General features: G+C 39.7%; 1 protein-coding gene across 1 annotated transcript; it reads right to left on the bottom strand.

The window, feature by feature from the left end:
* Positions 1–925: 925 nt before the first annotated feature.
* Positions 926–19054, bottom strand: npc1 (Niemann-Pick disease, type C1). The gene is made up of 25 exons (XM_004542874.4): positions 18890–19054; positions 16259–16390; positions 15995–16101; positions 15510–15655; positions 15146–15313; positions 14776–15025; positions 13819–13901; positions 13347–13714; positions 12522–12748; positions 12093–12193; positions 9327–9429; positions 9052–9241; positions 8632–8814; positions 8031–8145; positions 7426–7553; positions 6996–7130; positions 6784–6873; positions 6332–6522; positions 6066–6181; positions 5517–5646; positions 5229–5414; positions 4293–4524; positions 3152–3265; positions 2814–2976; positions 926–2729 (listed from the first exon to the last, which is right to left on the bottom strand). The coding sequence occupies exons 1-25, from the start codon at positions 18965–18967 to the stop codon at positions 2647–2649; spliced, it is 3819 nt and encodes a 1272-aa protein (XP_004542931.1). The 5' UTR covers positions 18968–19054; the 3' UTR covers positions 926–2646.
* Between the last annotated feature and the right edge of the window lie 566 nt (positions 19055–19620).

Below are 19620 nucleotides of genomic sequence, written 5' to 3'. Positions count from 1 at the left end.
TTCACTTTAGTTTCATGTTTTGGGTTTCAGGAATAATCATGAGTCATCTATTCTGGGCGTTACTACCAAGCAAAATTTGTCTCGTATTTAAGAGATTCTTGTACAGTAGTGCAGAGGAAATAATTTCACACCAGCTGATTTTAGACACACACACACACACACACACACACACACACACACACACACACACACACACACACACACACACACAGGGTTGCAGCGAAATGTTTGCCATGCTTCCTGTTTTTCTAAAATAACCTTACTGTGCACATCTGTCTCTGTCATAATGAAAGATGAGGACAGGTCAGAGTCCAGTGAGAGGCAAGCCTCGCACATCTTACATAATAGTACTCCGACAACCTGTCTGCCTGATTCAAAGAACACTCCCTGCTCTCACGGGGCAGTGGATAAATAAGTCATGAGCTGGAGGATTGTGTGACAACAGTGCTCGACAGACAGTCACAACAACACATGCTGGCAGGAAGAAGACAGCTCTAGGTTTGGCAACTGCTTTCAAATGGGATGCGACTGTGACTGATGGCCCCCAAAGTGTTGGTGTTGATTTCCAAAAAGCTGCAAAACTTAGATGCTAAACAATCAGCTCCATTAAGACGTCTGTGTAGCTGTGAAATGGTGACATGCTGCAGAAAACTGATTCACTGACTAATTAAAAGCACTGCAGGACCGCTTCTCTGCAAACCATAAAAATTAGGTCACTTCCACTACATAACTGAGAGCGTGGATTCAGGCGCCACACAGTGGTCAGTCTGAGCAGCCTCAGCTACATTTACTGAGTGGGTTATGCTACATTAACGTCTGCTACAGTTCACAGCACTGAAAATAATGAAGAAAAACAACAACAAAAAGCTACATCAGCAAGATTTATAGCATATACTCTGAAAACAACATGAAGTAGGCTCTGCAGTATTTTTAAAAGTACCATTTATTTTATTTTAAAATATTTAGAAACTTAAGAATCCCAAAGGTTTGTTAAATTCAGTTTTGACAACAAAATTCATCATTTTAGACGCGATTAACTGTGTTAAAGCACAGCTCTATTAAAAGAAAACAAAAACACCACAATTCATTATTAATGATTACATCAGCTGTGCAAAAGCATTCTTCATATCCAGTTCAAATTCCAAACAATATCACTGCATCACTAAAAAACAAACATGGAACCATAAATGGGAAGCAATGGGAGGTATTAATGGTGTCAGCAGAGTATACCGTGGGTGTGAAAAAAAAGAAAAAAAAAAAAAGTTCACCTCCTTTAGTGGAGAGACGCCGTCACCCGTATCAGACGTGCTGTGACCTGGGTGAAGCAAGTGAACAAGGTCCTGGAATGTAGTTACAATTTCAGAGTGCCCACAAATTAGTTGTTTTTGTTTTTAAAAGGACACCAGAAGGAATTCTAAGACAGTAATGCATGGTAACAAAACTTTAATAGTTAAAAATCAACTACATAATAAATTAAAAAGGTGAAGGGATGACTCTAGATGAGCACAGCACAATAAGTGTATTTTAATTCAGTCCTGTGAAAGCTTTTTCATGGCTGAATGTGAAGCCGCATCTCTCCACCTTCTTGGTGCAACACGTTGCACTGTAACTGTATCTAAACACTTCAATATAAAACCGTTCTAAGCACCATGGCTCCCTTTGCACCTGGCATCAACATGCATTCTGGCTGCATTTAAGTCCAACAATCCACATCTGCAGTCGCTTGAGGCACTAAAGATAAATAAGCAGGTTTGAAAGTAAAAAGCGACAACTACCAATGTGGAAGCAAACAATGCGGAATGCACATATATGGAATGTTTTGGTTGGGCTCTGTGTCACAGTGTTTCAACACTGATGGCGTTTATATCCACCAGATGCAGAAAAAGTCCTCTTTCTTTAACGCTGCTGCTAAGCATAGTTTCTGTATTGCTTTGTTAAACCTGATTAACCTTAGAAAATGTTTACACGCAGCCCACTGGGGTCAAATCGCTGGAATTGGAAAATGTGGTAGATCATTATTTGCTTGATGTGTCGTTTTGTGTGATGTGAAGCTGAAGTTATGATTCATGCTAATGCCAGATATCATAAGAGCCTGTGATACCATTATCATCATTAGCTCTAATGTTGTATAATATCAAATAGCTATATAAAAGTCCTGCTTTGACAAAATCCATTTACATGTTTTTGTGGTTATATACATTTATAATAAAAGTAACCAATATCACCCTTTTTAGTTTTCTCGAATCAGAACCACACGCACCATTTGGAACTGACTGAGGGTTTGTCTGTAAAATGATGCCGGGGGTGGTGAATCTCCCACATTCAGACTGGCAAAGTGTCTGTTCTGTGGTATGTTGCTCAAGCTTCAAACTCTGAAGTCATACTTATCCTGTAGTGTGAGTAGGCGGAAGAGGAAGGAGGAGGATTGGTGGGATCCAAAGTCTTCGGAGGAAGTTCGGTAAGTATGTATTCGGGCAAGGCCTCTGGCGCTCCCATTCCCAAAGTATATTCCTGAGTGAAATCCATGCATAGTAGTGGCAATGACAACGAGTGCGTCAGTGGTCACAGAAATTGCTCGCGCTCACACCCACGCATGTCGCTCACAGACAAATAGTTAGTTCATTGTTCACTGGCTCAAGCAAGCTGCTAGTAGTTGAGTAGGCGCTCCCTTTCTGTGCCAGACCAGCTCTTCTTAGCAGCAAACACCTTTGCTTTGTTCACTGACGGACCTGTGAAGAGTCAAACACGTTAAAGTCAGTATAAACAGCCTCTATATTGGTGCACTTGTTTCTTCTATTTACCGCATTACTGACCTATATAGCTGAGCAGTACAGGGAGGAAGATGAGGCCGTGCGCCGCCCCCAGCAGCACTATGGCCAAGTACATCCTAAAATAAAAGACCTGGAAGATCTGCGACTTGGAAAGTGCCAGGATTAAGATGCCTCCAAACTTTGTTAATGTGATCCCACTGAAAACCTGCAGAAAGAGGAAAAAGTTACATGAGGCAGTGATAATTAAAAGTAAACGTGACCCTTTCATCTAGCAGTTTTTTTATGCGCTGCATTACCAAAGTGCCAAAATTATTCTTTAAGCCAAAAGAGATCATAATACGACGCCCTCTTGTGGATTTAATGAGAGGTGAAAAACTTACTGAGCTGCCCATGTGAGCTAGGGCCTCCTCAGCACGCTCCACTCTGTTGTTCTTCACACTGACGGTGAAGGCTCGCATGATGTGACTGCAGAACTCCACCGAGATCCCACAGCTCTGCAACAGAGGACAGGAAACACCTCAGCACCACCAACATGAACATTCAGGAGTTCTATTCTGTGTGAGGTTTTCTAATCTTTTTTTTTGTGGTTTTTTTGTGTGTGTGTTTTTTTTTTTTTTTAATTAATACAACATATTACTTTGCCAACACATCTGCAAACCTTTAGGGATACTGTTACATTGCAAAGACAAAATCCCTGATTGGAGGACTGAAAATGTAAACAGTCCCAGTTTAAAGGGTACAGCGTGTGAACCAGATGCAAACAGGAACAAAACTTGACTACACCTACATTGTGTTCCGTTTCACCTATTCTACAGTAACAATTGGGGAAACAGTGGCTGGAGGCAGCAGCACAAAATGACATCGGCCATGGCAACCTTGCTTTTATATACAAATATACCGAGAACACAGTCAAGCTGGCAGCCACCGGAATCACTGATTGCAAAGATGTGTTTGCAATCTATAGGCGTTTAACAGTGAGAGAATTCTTTGGAAATTTGTCTCACTGATTGCAGTCAGACTGTGATTGTTTGAAGACAGGTTGCCTCCCACAAGGCAATCTGTGCAATTGACTCAAGTAGCTGCTGGAACTGCTTACAATGAGGTGCTGGATGTTAAAGTTTAAAAAAAATAAATAAAGAATTCAGTGCAATCACTGGGCAACCACAGATTCTACTCCTATTTGCAAAAAAAAAAAAAAAAAAAAAAAGGCATTTTTCTCCTACTGTGACTGAGCTATTAAAGGTTATATCTTTAATAATATCACAAAAAACAACACCTATATAAAACACTTAACGCTCAATGAACCAGTATATTAGGATTAGTTGTTACTGTATTGTGAAAAGCATGCAATAGAAAACAAAATCAACAAAATCTGGGTTTAAAATACAAAGCTTTTTGGTTTTCCACTGTATTAAAGTGGATATTTTGGTTAAATGATAGACTTTCACATGATTACAGTGTAAAACAGGCTCACTCTATCAAACCTAAACTCCGAGTCCAGTGAATTCAAGGTGCTCTTACCATAACCAGGTTCACAAGTGATACTGCATTGAGACTGATGTCCCACAGCCACATGACACCGAACATGTTGACCAGAATCATCGCGATGGTAATGCTGACCAGCACGCCTGCCCACAGCTCGAAGCCCAGCAGCACCGTCGTCACCACAAATATGGCTGCCAGCGAGACGCACAGGTTCAGGATCGTGTCATTCATGATGGTGAGGTACTGCTCGTAAAACACGTAGAAGACGCTGCAAAGGAGGAGAAGACACATTAGTTAGCAATAAACTGTTATCTCAATAGATAAAAGAGTATGTGTTTAATACTTGTATTGAAATATTGGTCTATATGTTTAAAAACAACAAGGAACTGTCGCTTTATTACATTGCATTTTTAAACTAGTTACCAATCATCCTGTTCTGACAAACAGCAAATGTAATTTCATAAAAAAATAAAGTGAAATTTGTAGAGAACAGAAAACGCTTTAATGTCAAACATCTGCATTTCCATAAATGTTAACCTTTCACTGCATTATTCCTGATTCTCCTAGGTAATATTTTTATATTTTGAATTGACCCTGAGGTGCCGTACCCATTTTATTTAGCCCCCACTCCTGGTGCTTCCCACCTGTTTTTGTACTTCGTTAATGTTTTATATCAATAACTTATTGCATTATTGTGAAGCACTTTGGTCTACCTTTGGTTTTAAATCTGCTATATAAATAAAATTGTACTGTATTGTATTGCAATGTTGTTTTCTTTGCTGTGTGTTTATCTACAACCTACTTCCCCACCTCTGATAACCCTAAAGTTTCAGTTCAAAAAATTCAGCATACACCACCATAAACCATAAAACAGCGGCTGAAACTGAAAACTTTTCATTTGGAACAAACTTTAATAAAGAACTATAAAATGATTTATATATATGCGCGGCAGGTTGATACGATAGGTCTTACCTGTAGGCGAAAACTTTGTGGTCCATGGACTCACTGATATTTTTGGCCAGGATTCGAGCCATTTTCAGAGCCTCTACATAGTCTGGGGACTCCTTTAGGATGGTGTGGTAAGTCATGAAGTACGTGGCTCCTACCCCTGTGTTGTTGGGATACAGGTCAACTGCGGCAGCATAGGCTGCATGGCCACTAGAGGAATATGGGAAGAAGTGAAACATCATAATCCACAACAAAGCTGGTACACCGTGCTTTCAATAGAAGGAGGAGATGTCGACAGAGCTTTAAAATTACCCTTTTCCGCATTTCAGGTTGGGGTTGTCAGACAGGAACATGGGTAAAAAGTGCATGAAGTCTTCTCCTTCAGGCCTCTTTTTTCCACTGGGAGTCATCGGCCGACAGGATACACAGGACGAGTTCACCACTGGAAAAATACATCAATCAGTACATATAATTCTGCACATTTATTGTGACAAAAAACACAAGAACAGAAAACTAACAAAGTAACAAGTGAATGTTTTGGAAAGTCTGATATACAACATAGAGGTGATTAACATACAATATATACAGATCACACTGTCAACATTATTACTAAGATTACCATTATCATCACCATGGATACAGATTCCTGCACCTGTTTTTTGTTCTGAAAAATGTAATGCACCTTACTTTAACTGTTTAAGTTCTTATATTGCCTTGTTGTTTTGGCATGGATTATACGTTTTACAGCCATTGTTTCATATGAAGAACTAGAAATAAAAACCTTTGGCCAGACTGGCCCATTGTAACGGCAGAGTTATGGGGTTATGAAACAAGCGTTCAAAGCACTGAATAAAACTTTACCGGAGGCATTGCAGAAGGCCCCGGTGGTGTTGTAGTACCGACAGCAGGTGGACTGAGGCTTCACCCAGTCAAAGTAGTCATCCAGCCAGGAGGATGGTGTGCTGGCAATGCTTGTGCTATAAGCAGAAGAACAAATAAATAAATAGCGCTGGCATCACAACATCAAAGCAGACAGGTTTCAAAACCTTTGCAGGATCTAAAGTTTAGCAATTGATATATTAATTTACACAAACACTTAAACAGTTGGATCAGGAGCTCAGACTTACTAGTTGCTTATAAGTGAGGCTGTGTAGACCTGCTGCACCAGGGAGTTGTTGTTACACCCCACCCCTCCACACACAGCATTCTGACCCTCTGGGCTACTGTAGTTGAGACCTTCCTCTACCACAAAGTAAACAGGTGCTCCAGTGTGGAGATACTCGCTCAAGTTCTTGAAGTACTGCAATACATACGAGTCCTAGAGAGAAAGAAACTGTCAGAGCTGCCCGCAGGAAAAAGGATGTGAGACAAGATATCGTGCTTGTTCCATGCCCCCCCACACACACAGCTGTGAGAAATTATGGCACATTACATGCATGATTTAGCTTCCTGAATGACTAAGCAGCAAACTAACCAGACTACAAATTTCAATGTCACTGCTGAATGTTGCTACAATCAACCTGTAGACAAACTTTTCCAAAAGTATCAAAATGGTTGAAATGGTGTACATAAAACTTACATCCGGCATGGATAATTTCTGGTCCAGTCCGATCTCAACTTTATTCACCACAGCAATACTGAAGGAGAGCATTCCCACAAACACTGCCACCTATAAATAACAATGATCATGAATGCATGCTCATGATAAACAATTCTTCAAATCAAACCCAAAAACCTGTTTTTAGCTAATTATTAAAAGGCAGGCGTGCATGACTGCACTGAGGTACTCACTATGACCGGTCGCACCCACTCTGTGAGGATGAATGGGGCGAAGACTTTCTTGAAAAACTGGAACAGGAAGCCATCTGTTTTGATTTCCTGTCCTTCTGGCAGCGTCACGCAGCAGCAGATATCAAGTCGATTCCTCTATTAGACACAAACAACAAAGCATTTGATAAGTGTACGTTACCACTACTGACCTAGTCTGAAACTATCAAGAATATGCACTCAAACATTTGTTATTGAGATTCAAATACACTCCAAACTCCACTAGGAAATTTGAACAATAAGAAGAAACATCACTGCACCAATTTCATTTTAAATCTCCTCAAAATTAGATTAAGAGTTTGCTGGGACAAACTTTCAGCTTAAATATTTGGCAAAACATCTCCATAAACCCTCAGTCTGTAAATCTCTAACTCTGTTCATATGATCGTCTCACCTCTTGCCTTTTAGCGTCCAGACCGAGCAAGCTGACAAAGCAACTGATCTGCAAAAGGAAATCAATAAAAACAGCCAAGCCAGCAAACATGGAGAACGTCCTGACTGCTGGCATGCTGGTCAGCGCTCCTGGAAAAGAAAAAGAAAAGAATTATTTTATCAGTATGTGACTCACCAGGGCACTTTGACACATTTTGTGGCCATGGCAACAATTCGGACCCAAAAAAAAGCAAAAAAAAAAAAAAAAAAAAAAAAAAAAAAAAAAAAAAAAAAAAAAAAATTGTTCCAGCTTTTAATGCCTTTGATAAGTGTAATGGAAACAAACACTATTAGAATCAAGATTCAGACAATCAGCGTTACACAGCCTTGGCATACAGTCAGAAGAGTGAAATAAATAGCACCGTCACTGCCAAGTGACTCAGTTGTTAGAGATTTGAAATAGTCCCATCAGTACAAACAGTGTTACAGAGCATTTATTATACAATCACTGTTGTATGAACACTATGTCAGGGTAGGTATTGATGATAAAAAGAGCAGTTTGATCTGAGAGCTCTCTGTGTACTTGATGTAGTAATAAAGGAAAATGTAATAACCGATCTATTTTACCCAGGAAGAAGGCGACAGTCTCAGAGAAGGAGGACAGAAACAAGCTTGGGGCGATGTCTCCAAGAATACGACCGATCTGCTGGTGGAGTTCTTCCTGTGGCATCCGCTCATCCCTCTGTTCGAAAATACAAATGAAGAACCAATTTAGTACACGTAGCTGGTACAAAAGGGACCCATTTTTATTTACAGCTCCATTTTTCTATTCTTGGACTCACCAGAGTAGCTTAACATGATTCACCGTCCGAAATAATCCTTATTAATCTTACACTGGGCTTGAGCGCAGCCCCTCAGTTCATCATCCATCTGAAACATGCCATCTTATCTCCCCTTCTATTTAGACCACCCCCTCTTTACTCTGATTGGTTGTCAGCCTGACTGACCTTTTGGCAAACATGGATCACTTGCAGATAAGCTGACCTCATTATCTGAACGTTTAGTTATGCTTATAAGAAAAAACCCAAAACAAAACATAATAGAGAGACAGAAAATTGGACAATAATTTATATTTAATATTAATAAAGGTCTAGAGTAGCACCACATTATATGGCAAACCACTTGTTAATTATGTGTCAGTTTAATGGACTGGATTGAAAGAGCTTACCTGGTATGTCTGTACTATGATAAAGATGTTGTCCACTCCAACAGCCAGCACAAGGAAGGGAATGACCTCAATCACAATGAGCGTTAGTGGGACACCACAGTAGCTGAAGATCCCCAGTGAGCAGGCCACAGAGCTCAGCACAATCAGGATACCTGCTATACCCAGGGAAATCTTAGAGTCCACCTGTAGGGGCAAAAGTATAAAAAGCCCATTATGTGCACACTTTATGCACGACTAGAAAAAAAGCTGCCAATCATGTTGATCCAGTTTAGCTAAATTAAAGTCATGTGTTAAATTCTATGGTCACAAACAGGAAGGAGGAGTTACAAAGCATAATGTGTCAAACTATTTCAGGCATGGATTATGTTCACTGATCATTAAAAGCACATGCACAGTGAAGAGAAAGAATTTAATTTTTACCAGCACTCTTCTAAAGCTGTGGATGTGACCCAGGGCCAAGGAGATGTAGATGAACATAATGCCATAGCTGAGGACCACAGTGCTGATGTCGCTGTTGCTCTCTCTGTTGATCTCATCTTCAATGCTCCTCTCTGCACTGAAAGCGATGGTCAGGTTGGGGTTGCTGAAGTTCTTCATAAATTTGATGAACCTGAAATGGAAGCAAAAAACCCAGATGTTAACGTAGGAGCAGCATCTTGAGCTACCGTGAGCTTATTGATCGTTTGTTGTCTCACTCGTTTTCCCATGCCCGAGCTTTCTCCAGTCTGACGGTATCATTCAAATAGTTGTTGATGGGAAAAGTGATCACGAGCGCAGTGGCATTGTTGTAGTTTGTGTCTGTAGTGGGAAAAGAAGGAATACAAAAAACAAGATGCATGAACCACTTAAAATGCTTCTCATTTATCAATCATAATAATTAGGATTACTGAACTGACAGTTATTGCTTAATGTTCCTTTTGAAAAAGTGTACAGATTAAAATGGCTTCTAAATTACATCGTCACACTTGGCTGAAGACAAAAATGGGAAGTTGTTCTTACTTTTGATTTAGGCTTTATTTGGATGCAACATTTCAGATCTAGTAATGCTCCATATTCTTGCTATTAGTAGAGATGGCACGATACCACTTTTTTATGTCCGATACCGATACCGATATCATAAATTTGGATATCTGCCGATACCGATATGAATCCGATATAATGTTTTTTAATCAACAAAACTGTTTTTTTAAATATCTTGCTGCATTTTGTGTAAGTTCATACTCAAGTTTAAAACAACAACAACTACACTAAAGCTATTCTGTTATACCTGTATGCAAAAAAAAATATTTCATAGTTCAGCAATACTGATCAATCTAATAAACTTAGACCTACACCATCCTCCCTATTCTGGTATTTTAAAGAGTACTTAGCGTAAATATTAAGCAACCTAACTAATAGGGTTCCAACTCCCAGCAACAACAAAAATAAATAAATAAAAAATAGGGAACCACCCCTCACGCTCCACCTCATGATGCTTAATCAACGTAATCAACCTTAATTTGATGCAGTGTGAAAAAAAATGCACAGAAATCAATTATTTTTCAAGAAATATTAAATAGATTCAACATCTTTCTTCAACAAAATTGCAGACTGCACAGATGGTACCTTCCCAAAGGAAAATGTACTATAGCTTACTAGGGTATATATATTAGACTTAATAGTCACTATATACAGTAATTGACTTCTATTCATTTTACATCAAATTAAAACTTTGGGTGTCAGATAATTATTTATTAAAAGCTCGACATTTTAAATGAGAATAAGAAAGAAAAGTATGTCTTTGTGCCCCCTTTTCCCTGTTCATGCCCTATCGGCCCCCCTGGCTAAACTTTGCTAGATCCGCCCCTGCACAGTTACCAGCCGTCAGCTACGTAGAAAAAGATCCTCGAGTAGAAAGTAATATTAAATAAATTGTAACAACAGCTTATCAAGCTTAAACGTGCTGCTGTTGTTCAGCCGCTGGTTTGCTCTTTCTGGCGCAAAGTGGACCAAAAACAAACAAGAGAGACTCACGACAGAAAAGCCAATCAGCTGATCATTAAGCAGTTTCACGATTGAAGTAGCAGCCGGAGAGCGAGAGGCAGTCGCTCGTTAAGCTTAACGTGGGAATGCTTTACAAACATTCAGAGATGGACTTACACACTTGCTTTACTTCTCTCGGGGATAACTTTGTTGGAGATGAAATGCCAGGTTGCTAGCGAAGCTCCACATGCTATCCAGACCACCGACAGGTCCCGCATGCCACAGCTGCTCTATCACGTGATGCATACTGCTCCGACGTTCTGAGGCGAGTTACGGCATGTTGCAAGTTTTGTGAGGTGCTTTCGTGATATTTAATGGATCGGATTACATTTTTTATTTTTCTCCGATATCCGATCCAGTAATTTAGGTCAGTATCGGACCGATACCGATACGTAATATCGGATCGGTCCATCTCTAGCTATTAGTACTTGAGTCATTTGTTTTTCATTTTCTAATTGTAGTACAAGATCAGTTCTAATGATGTTGCACTACACTATAATAAATGCAATGCCACAGTTTATTCTGAATCAACACTACTACAACTGCAACATAGCCCAACACCATCTAAACCTCGCCCCGATACTTGTCTCCAACCTGAGCTGTCCCCTCTAAAGTTATTACAAAACCCATCCTTCCATGGTAACTCCAACAAAATATTACAACATAAAATGAATAAAATTAAATTAATGTAGGTATAAATGAATTATATAATCAGTCATTTGGAAGGCCAGACATTTTCTTCTACAACAATCATGCACTGTAGTACTATTATTATTATTTTTTAATTTACCTATTTATATATTTTATAACTTAACACCACTGAAATTTAGACATGTTATTTCCCCCGTTGGATTTTTCCTGCTTTTAACTTGCACAGAATTATCTCTCTCTTTTCTTTTTTTTTCATTGTTTGTTTTGTATGCATTTCATGGCACTTTTTTTTTTTTTTAAATCTATTCCATTATTTTATTATAATTTCTAATCAAATTTTTGGCACTTTAGGCCCTCCATACACTGCTACAAATGGAAAGTTTATACGCAGAGTACAGCGAGTGATCAAAGACCAAAGTGTTTCTTTCAGCACAGTAAAACTCAATAAAGGAATAATACGAGAAGCTGTAAACCAATTATGTAACTACTGTAGGGGAGAAAAAAAAAAAACAAAAAACTATTCCCACAGTTCTGGGACAAACAGCAGTAATGATTTGCACTTAGAATTGCTTTTCTATGAAACGTGTTGCATGCAACTTAAAAGTACAATTTCATTAAAACAAAATTCGGAATTGGTGAATACGCAAGTTTCCCCCCCAATGCAACAGTTTAACTACCAGGGTGGCGTCCAAACAACTTTTAACATACAAAGCTGTGCCAGTATAACCCCCATGCTCTGATTGAAGTTGTGTCAAACCGAAGTCATGTGAATATACTTCACAACTCACCATCGTATCCTCCCAGTGCAAGCCAAGGGAAGACAGGGCCACCAAAGGTGCCTAAACAAGGGTCATGTAGCATAGTGGTGTCGTTGAGGGAAGCCGGTGCACTGCACAAGCAAAGAGAAAACAATTATGTTAAAGACAACCGTCAGTAAGGGTTTGCAGAAATCTGCGTCACATAAACATTTATTGCACATGACAGCGAATGAGGAAGTTTGAGTGCACTATTTTAAGAAGACACTTTTTTCAGTGACCTCAACTGCACAAAGGAGATTCTTGTTAACTGCAGGTGCCATTTTTCAACTGTTGGTTTGCTTTTTTTAACTTTTAAAAATATTTCTTAGACATTTAACACAAATGTGACAGCAATTAAAACAAGCTGATAAGAAAAGTAAAGGCTAAATCTATCAATAAAACAGATACAAATACTTTTACCTGACACAGTAGAGGAAGTGGTCATGATAGTCAGCCCAGATATAAAATTCATCTCCCATTAAGTGATCCAGTGTAGCGTGGCTGTTCTGGAAGTAGTTTAGGACACTAAGAATTGTACAGTTGTCATTGTACGGAGCCAGAGGAGCCAAGCAGATGTCCTTCAGGGTAACGGATTCTTGATTATATGAGGCTACGAGGCCTTCAATTTCAAGCTGCAGATCCAGGACCTGGTAAGTTGAAAGAAAATGGAAAAAGAAAGGAGAACCTTTTAACCACCGTATGAAAAATTTGCTTGCTTTTCACGTGCAAAGCTTCTATTTTATCTAACAAAGGAAACAGTGACGTTGTTACAGAATTTACACACTGACAGCATTGTGGCTCGGTGGTTAGCAATGTTGCTTCATAGCAGAACGGTCTCTGGTTGAAAACCTGCGTGAGTCTGCATGTTCAGCCAATGCCATTAATGTGGAATATATTAGCCAAGGATACGCTCAAAACAGAGACACCATGGTGCTGTATTTATTTATTTATTGAAGATAAGAAAGTCGCTTGTGTACATTGGGAGAGCATTAAATCATATCTAACCTCATTGAAATATTTGGATGGTTCGTTAATACCTTTTGTTTAAACTTCTATATAGTTTATATGTGTCAAAAATTGTCAAAGTAGACTGAACAGGCTTCCAAAATAAACCAGTGTGTGAATGGGTGAATGACTGAATGTAGCGTAAAGCGCTTTGGGGTCCTTAGGGACTAAGTAAAGCGCTATACAAATACAGGCCAATTGTTTTGGTTTTTTTTTCAAACCAGTCTGACTTCAACTCACCTGATGCAGGAGCTCTTTGTTCAGAACCGAACCGAATGGGAAAGATCCTCCAAAATACGGATTGTAGGTCTCATTGAGCTCGAGTGGAGTAGTTATGATGAGCTGCACAGTTCTAAAGAAAGGTCCAAAGTGTTTGTCGAAGTAATCCTTCTCTTGACGAGCTTGGCTCTTGGGAGATGACCAGAGCTCAACGGGGTCGGTGGTGATGCGCATGTAGGCCAGGCCCCCAGCTGAGGCTCCCACCAGTACCAGGCAACAGAAGAGGATGAGAAATGGATGCCTCACGCAGAAGGAACCCCAGGAGCTGAAGAGCATCCGCAGGCCATTCTCAAAACGCTCACCCAGCGTTTCACAGCATGATGCATTTACTGAAAGGTAGGAAATACCTAGAACTTAGTTTGGGCTGTGTGGTAATTACATCAAGACACATTTGGAGAAATTATGCAGTCTCAATGACATTTCATAGCTGTACCTTGATCAGGATCATCACTGTTAAGTGACAGTGGGTTATTACTGTCCAAAATGGGGCCATACTCAGATGTGATAGCTCTTTTCCTGCAAAGAAGGACAAACATACGATATCATCCAAATCTGTTTTCCACTATGAAATATATTCAGCTACATTATGTACTGCTTGACACAGGACCCAACAGTATACAATCAGAAAGATTTGTTATTTTAATTATTCAACGAATTATAAGATGCAGTTACAATTTCAATGTAAAGCAAGGTGCAAGGCACTCCGCCCCCCGCCCTTTTTCTTTTTAAATTTGCCTGATCAATTAGTTTATGACCTTTTGCCTGCTTAACTTCAGAGAGTGGCATTTGCATTTGGAAGTTGCGACTAAATGAATTCTCAGGGCAAGTAAATCAGACAATTCCTATGCTATAAAAACAACACCGGTTCCTGCTCTTTTCATATGAATGTTTGAGTGAATGAATGAGAGAGAGAATATCAGGAGTGGGATAAACAGTCTGGTAAACTTATGGGAAAAATAAAATGAATCACAAAACGTGGCAACTTGAAAAGGCTCGAGTTCCAACTCAAGGCAAAAGTGGTGGATGCTTGCAGGATCCTTTGAACAGTAGTGATAATTTAAAAGAATCACATCAACTCTTTGGACAGACAAACGCAAAATCAGCATGAGTGACGATGTATTTACCCAGATGAAAACCAAACCATAAGCAGAAAAACAAAAAACAAAAACAAAAAAACCTGACAACTGAAACCAGCTGCAGTTAAGGCCTGGCAAAGCATCAAACCTCTTCACACAGTCATCGCCTTTACCCATCATGCGCGTGCAGTCAACCCTCAAGGCTTATCTCGTACCAGAAAAACCCTGCTTAACCTTCCTTGAAGTGTGTCATCATACAAATCTCTCCACATCCAACTATACAGTGTGTGTTCAAAGCTAAAAAATTCCATTACCTGTAACACCACACTCCCAGAAGAACTCCAAAAAAGATGAGCAGGAAAGCCATGTAGGAGATCCACATGATGACAGCCATGGCATCGATACCAAGGATGGTCCATGGAGGCGGGAGCAGTGGAGGTACGGGTTTCGGGCCGCAGGACTTGGCGCAGTCCTGACAGGAGCACGGACCTGAACCATCCTCCAGGCTTTCGTTACAGGCGTACGTATTGTTGTTCATGGGAGTGTAACCAGCCAACGGGACATCTAGAGTAAAGACATTGCACATCACAGGACAACAGAGGGATCAGACACTTAAAAATACTCAAGCTCAGAAAACTACTGCTTTTGGGGAAAAAAAAAAAAAAGTACTTGAAAAATACCGACCTGTGAATTTTGGATCGATGGGAAAAGGGGTCTGTTTATTCTCGGTATTGAACATGAACTGGATCCAGTTGGTAGCATTGCATGCTTCTGCAGTCTTGCCACACAGAAGAGATAAGGCCTTCACATTGCTAGATGGTGCCTGGACATCCTTGCATGCATTGTACATGGCTGGCAGAAGTCAAATGACATAATTTTAAAAACAAGGCAAAAAACAAAAAGGTGGCATATAAATAATTAAGTCAACTCCAAATTTAAATGTTATAATTATCAGTCACCAAAAATGAAACAATTACACAAGAATTTGTATAGAACTGATCAAGCTCCCTACTGTTACAATACTGGGAATTCTGGCTAAAAACCTCACCGTTAGAAAATGTTTGTCCAATATAGTATTGCACTGCCATTACGTCTTTGCCAGTAATATTGGTGACATTCATAAACTGACTCTGGTGTGGACTGCAAGTCAGCTCACAGAAGAGGTTCATGAGATTGTAGAAACACGCCGGGCACCTGCAGGCAGCCGCACAGTCAGACAGAAACAGGGAAACAGATTTGCTGCTATAACTCACAAAATAATAAAACAAGTTAAAGTGTAAAAGTCTGTAAAGGTTTCTTGGAGAAAACAAAAGTGTGCTGACATAAAATGAAATTCCTTTGGCCTTTGAGCGAGTCCATGTCTAAATCAATTAACTGGAAAATGCAACGTTGACACTTGAAACATGGAAGACTGTCAGTATGCTGTGTGCCACTGCAGAGTTTATCATCAGAAATTTTTTAAAAAGGGAACAACGATGCCAAGTCAAGCAGGTCATGTGTTCTGGCAGTTTATTATATAACATCTTTGCGTACCGAGACAGGAACTGAAGTGGCAGCTGGAGACTGCCTTTGAGGGTTCGCAACTGGTCAACGTTGCAGCAGAGACTTTTGTTTCCATAGTCGTACCCAGGACAGAGCTCCTTCATATTCAAACACAAAGAGAATGACAACACTTTATAAGAAGATTTCTGTAAGAGGAAACCTGTGGGATGCTTTAGGTGTCAAAAAATGTGAGCAATAAGAGAAGAAACCCCCCCCCCCCCCCAAAAAAAAAAAACATCAAAGGGCTGTACGTACAGTGAGAAGCAGATAACCATCAGGTGGTAGTGGCTTAGGTGGACCAGTGTAGTTGCAGTTGTACTTTTTTCCAGGCACAGGCGAGTTACCGCACTCACCGTACCACACGCAGTGATGGGCCGCAACATGATACTTGTAAAACAAGAAAATCAGAAGTCATTTATTTAGTGATCGCAGCGACAACTGCAGTGCAAGTTTATGCTCGTTTCAGCTGCACAGTCCAGTACAACATGTTTTTTGTTTTTTTTTAACTCATGTGACGCAACTTCAATTTTCACCAAGTGAGGATATGGTCAAAACCAAGAGGGCAAAGAGAAAGCCCAGACGCATTTAGTTTCTCTAAAGGCTACAGCAGACCATATGACTTTGTAGACCAATGACCTGACTTCCTTTAGATACATTTCCGCCTCAAAGACTTTCAGAGTGAGTGTGCTTTGAGGGCTGCAGAGATTTATGAAAAAGAAAAAAAAAAAAACACCAAAAAAACTAAAACTGTGATTAAATGTAATTGATAAAAGTTTACAAGATTAAATATCAACTCAGGATGTTGGAATGAGACTTGAAACAGTGGCAGCAGTTAGAAATGCTAGCACTTACACAGTGATTTTTTTTTTTTTTTTTAATTCGTCTCACTCACTCTCAATCACTTTTTTCTATAAGGTCTAATATTCACACACACCAACTTAAACTGGGGTTCAGCATTGTGCCCAGGCTGGGGCTAACTGGGGAATCGATCCACCAACCTACCTCCTGAGCCACAGCAGAAGTGGGTGGCCCTTACGAGCGTTCAAATATGTGTGAAAAGAGACCACCCCTTAACAGAGCCACATTTATGCATTCTTGCATTTGTGTTTGAGAGTAATGAGAGTTCATCGGTACATGACTGCAGATTCTCACTTCCCTTACACAAACGCAAAGAGTGGCCACATTTGTCTCTCTCCATTCCTCTCCTGTCATCCCTCCAAGAGGGTGAAGAGCTGAAGTGAATAGAGGGAGGTTTCCTTGCTTTCACTCCTCTCCGCCAGCTTTTCCTCCAGCAGACTGTGTGACTTTCATTGAAACTGCTTAAGGGGATTTAACAAATTTGGATGCAGACGACATTTAACAGAGTTAAATATCAGACCGGGTCTCATTTCCTGTGTTTCTAGTATCTTGTGCTTTGTATGTCTGAAAATAGTCACTTCACTTCTGCAAACATGTTTTCTTTTCATCTGGTATTTTTAAGAATACCCTTTGAAAAGCAGACAGACACATTTCTCAGTTTTTGTTTTCCAATCAGTCAACCATGGAGAGATACTCTTACATAAAGATTTAAAACTAAACTTTTTTTTTTCTGTTTATTCAGCATCAGTGCGCTCTCACATGCTTTTTGCTTTCCGATGAGTAACTTAAGGAAGTTGATTCACTTACTCCACAAACTTTTATGGGAAAGCCTGTCACACTTTGTCCTACTCGTGTCTTGTGGTGCGAAGATGACACTTGACATTAGAATATCACTAAAAATTGAAAGTGCAGCCAGAGCTAGTGACCAAACTCTGCATCTATCAAAATTAAGTCTTGTTAATTCAGGGTAAAAAGCAAAACTCCGCCTGGGAATATTCAGAGAAATTCACCTCAACTCAGGAGCCATGCATACTCAGAGCCTTTGCTAAAATACTTTCAGCTTCATCCACAGCAGCCACAAATCAATACTCTTTCACTGATTTTGACATTCCTGCTGCTTCTGTCAGGATATCTTATCCTAAAGAGGTAATGATTAATCAGATTCTGGTGTTTTAGCAGGATTTCAAAAAAAGTGCAGTCAGTGGACTGACCTAATTACATCATGAGGAGAGCAAACAATGCAGTGACAGTCAGGAGCTGGGAGGCTTAGCATTATCTACATCTGATTAAATCACAGACAAATTCTTTTTTTTGTCTGCTTTGATCAAAAATCCTTTAAACTGATCTTAAATTATTTTATGGGTATTTCTTAAGGAGATGCAGTAATTTAAACGTTTATCAATACATGCAGAAGTTGAAGCTGGCACACAAAACTGTGCTTTTTTTAATGTGAATTGATGTTAATCTCAAAATAAACCCCAGTAGTTTCAAGTCTCATGAGCGTCTGTATTCTCTCATTGCACCATTTTTTCCAGCAGCTCCGCGGTTACTACATCAGCTACATGACGTGTAGTTCAAATACTTGATACATCCAAATAAAAAGCGAAATTTTCACCACAGCTATTCCTTCTAACTAGCTAGCTTTTAACTCGCAGGTTTTGTTCACCCTTTGACAGGCTTGAGATTTTAGCGACATTTATCATAGCTGTGATGACATTTCGGAAGCCATTAGTCAGCACACAAATCTGGTTTCGACAATCGCTGAACCTAGAACCTGTACACGCACCGCCGGTCTCATGTTAGTCCGCAACAAAGCAGCAGTACTAACCCCAGCTATATGTTCAAACCGACATTAAGCCAATTATCGTCTAATATTGTCTTCAATATATGCAAAATAGGGTGAATACTTTTAATAGCTCAACTCAGCCTAAATCCGAGTTTCCCTCGACAACTGATAAACAAACACTAGCTACGCCTGAGCTGAGTCATTAAACAGTCACGAGAGCGGTGACGTTAAATCAAACTTACCGATCTAAAATAACCCTCGGCCAGGAATATAACGAGGAAGAGCAGACTTAAGAAGCTTCTCCCTGCCATGAGCCCCATCTCGGTGCCTGAAACGATCAAATTCAACTGACTTGCTCAGGTAAACTTTACATTTCCTCACAACTGTCTTCTTCTTCTTCTTCTTCTTCCTCCCAATATTTATTTGGGGCGGAGATAAATATTTATCCCAGCGCTGCCCCCTAGCGACTAAGATGACCCACTGCACCACCAAGGCCACGAAAGGAACTCCCCCATTTAATTTAATAATCCCCGTTACCTTTTTTTTTTATTGTCTTCACGTGAATTCACATGATTAAACTAGGGATTAGAGTGTTCTTGAGTCAGATACATTTGGGTTGTAGTGATAGACATCTCCTTGCTTACATAATAAATGATTTACCTTATTTTAAGACAATAGAAAAATTATTTAACCTTAGCTTATAAGGGGAAACCATATATACCTTATAATAAAATCTAACATTTTTTAACATCTATGGAACATATCATACAGTAGTCAATCATCCGTATCAGTTTACCACTCACGGCCCTACCCTGACCTATGTCATAAATACAATCATTAAAAAAGTGACTGTACTTTATGTAAATATGTGTGCCAAGAGTTTGTTTGTTTCAAGATTTGTCCCGGGGTTGATGTGGCATTCCTTGGCCTTCCTTTTCCCAACTATTTTTAAACACTGCCAACCAGGAAGTGA

The sequence above is a fragment of the Maylandia zebra genome, linkage group LG18, assembly GCF_041146795.1.
Source record: "Maylandia zebra isolate NMK-2024a linkage group LG18, Mzebra_GT3a, whole genome shotgun sequence".
Classification (NCBI taxonomy): domain Eukaryota; kingdom Metazoa; phylum Chordata; class Actinopteri; order Cichliformes; family Cichlidae; genus Maylandia; species Maylandia zebra.
This window is presented reverse-complemented; position numbering and strand designations above follow the sequence as displayed.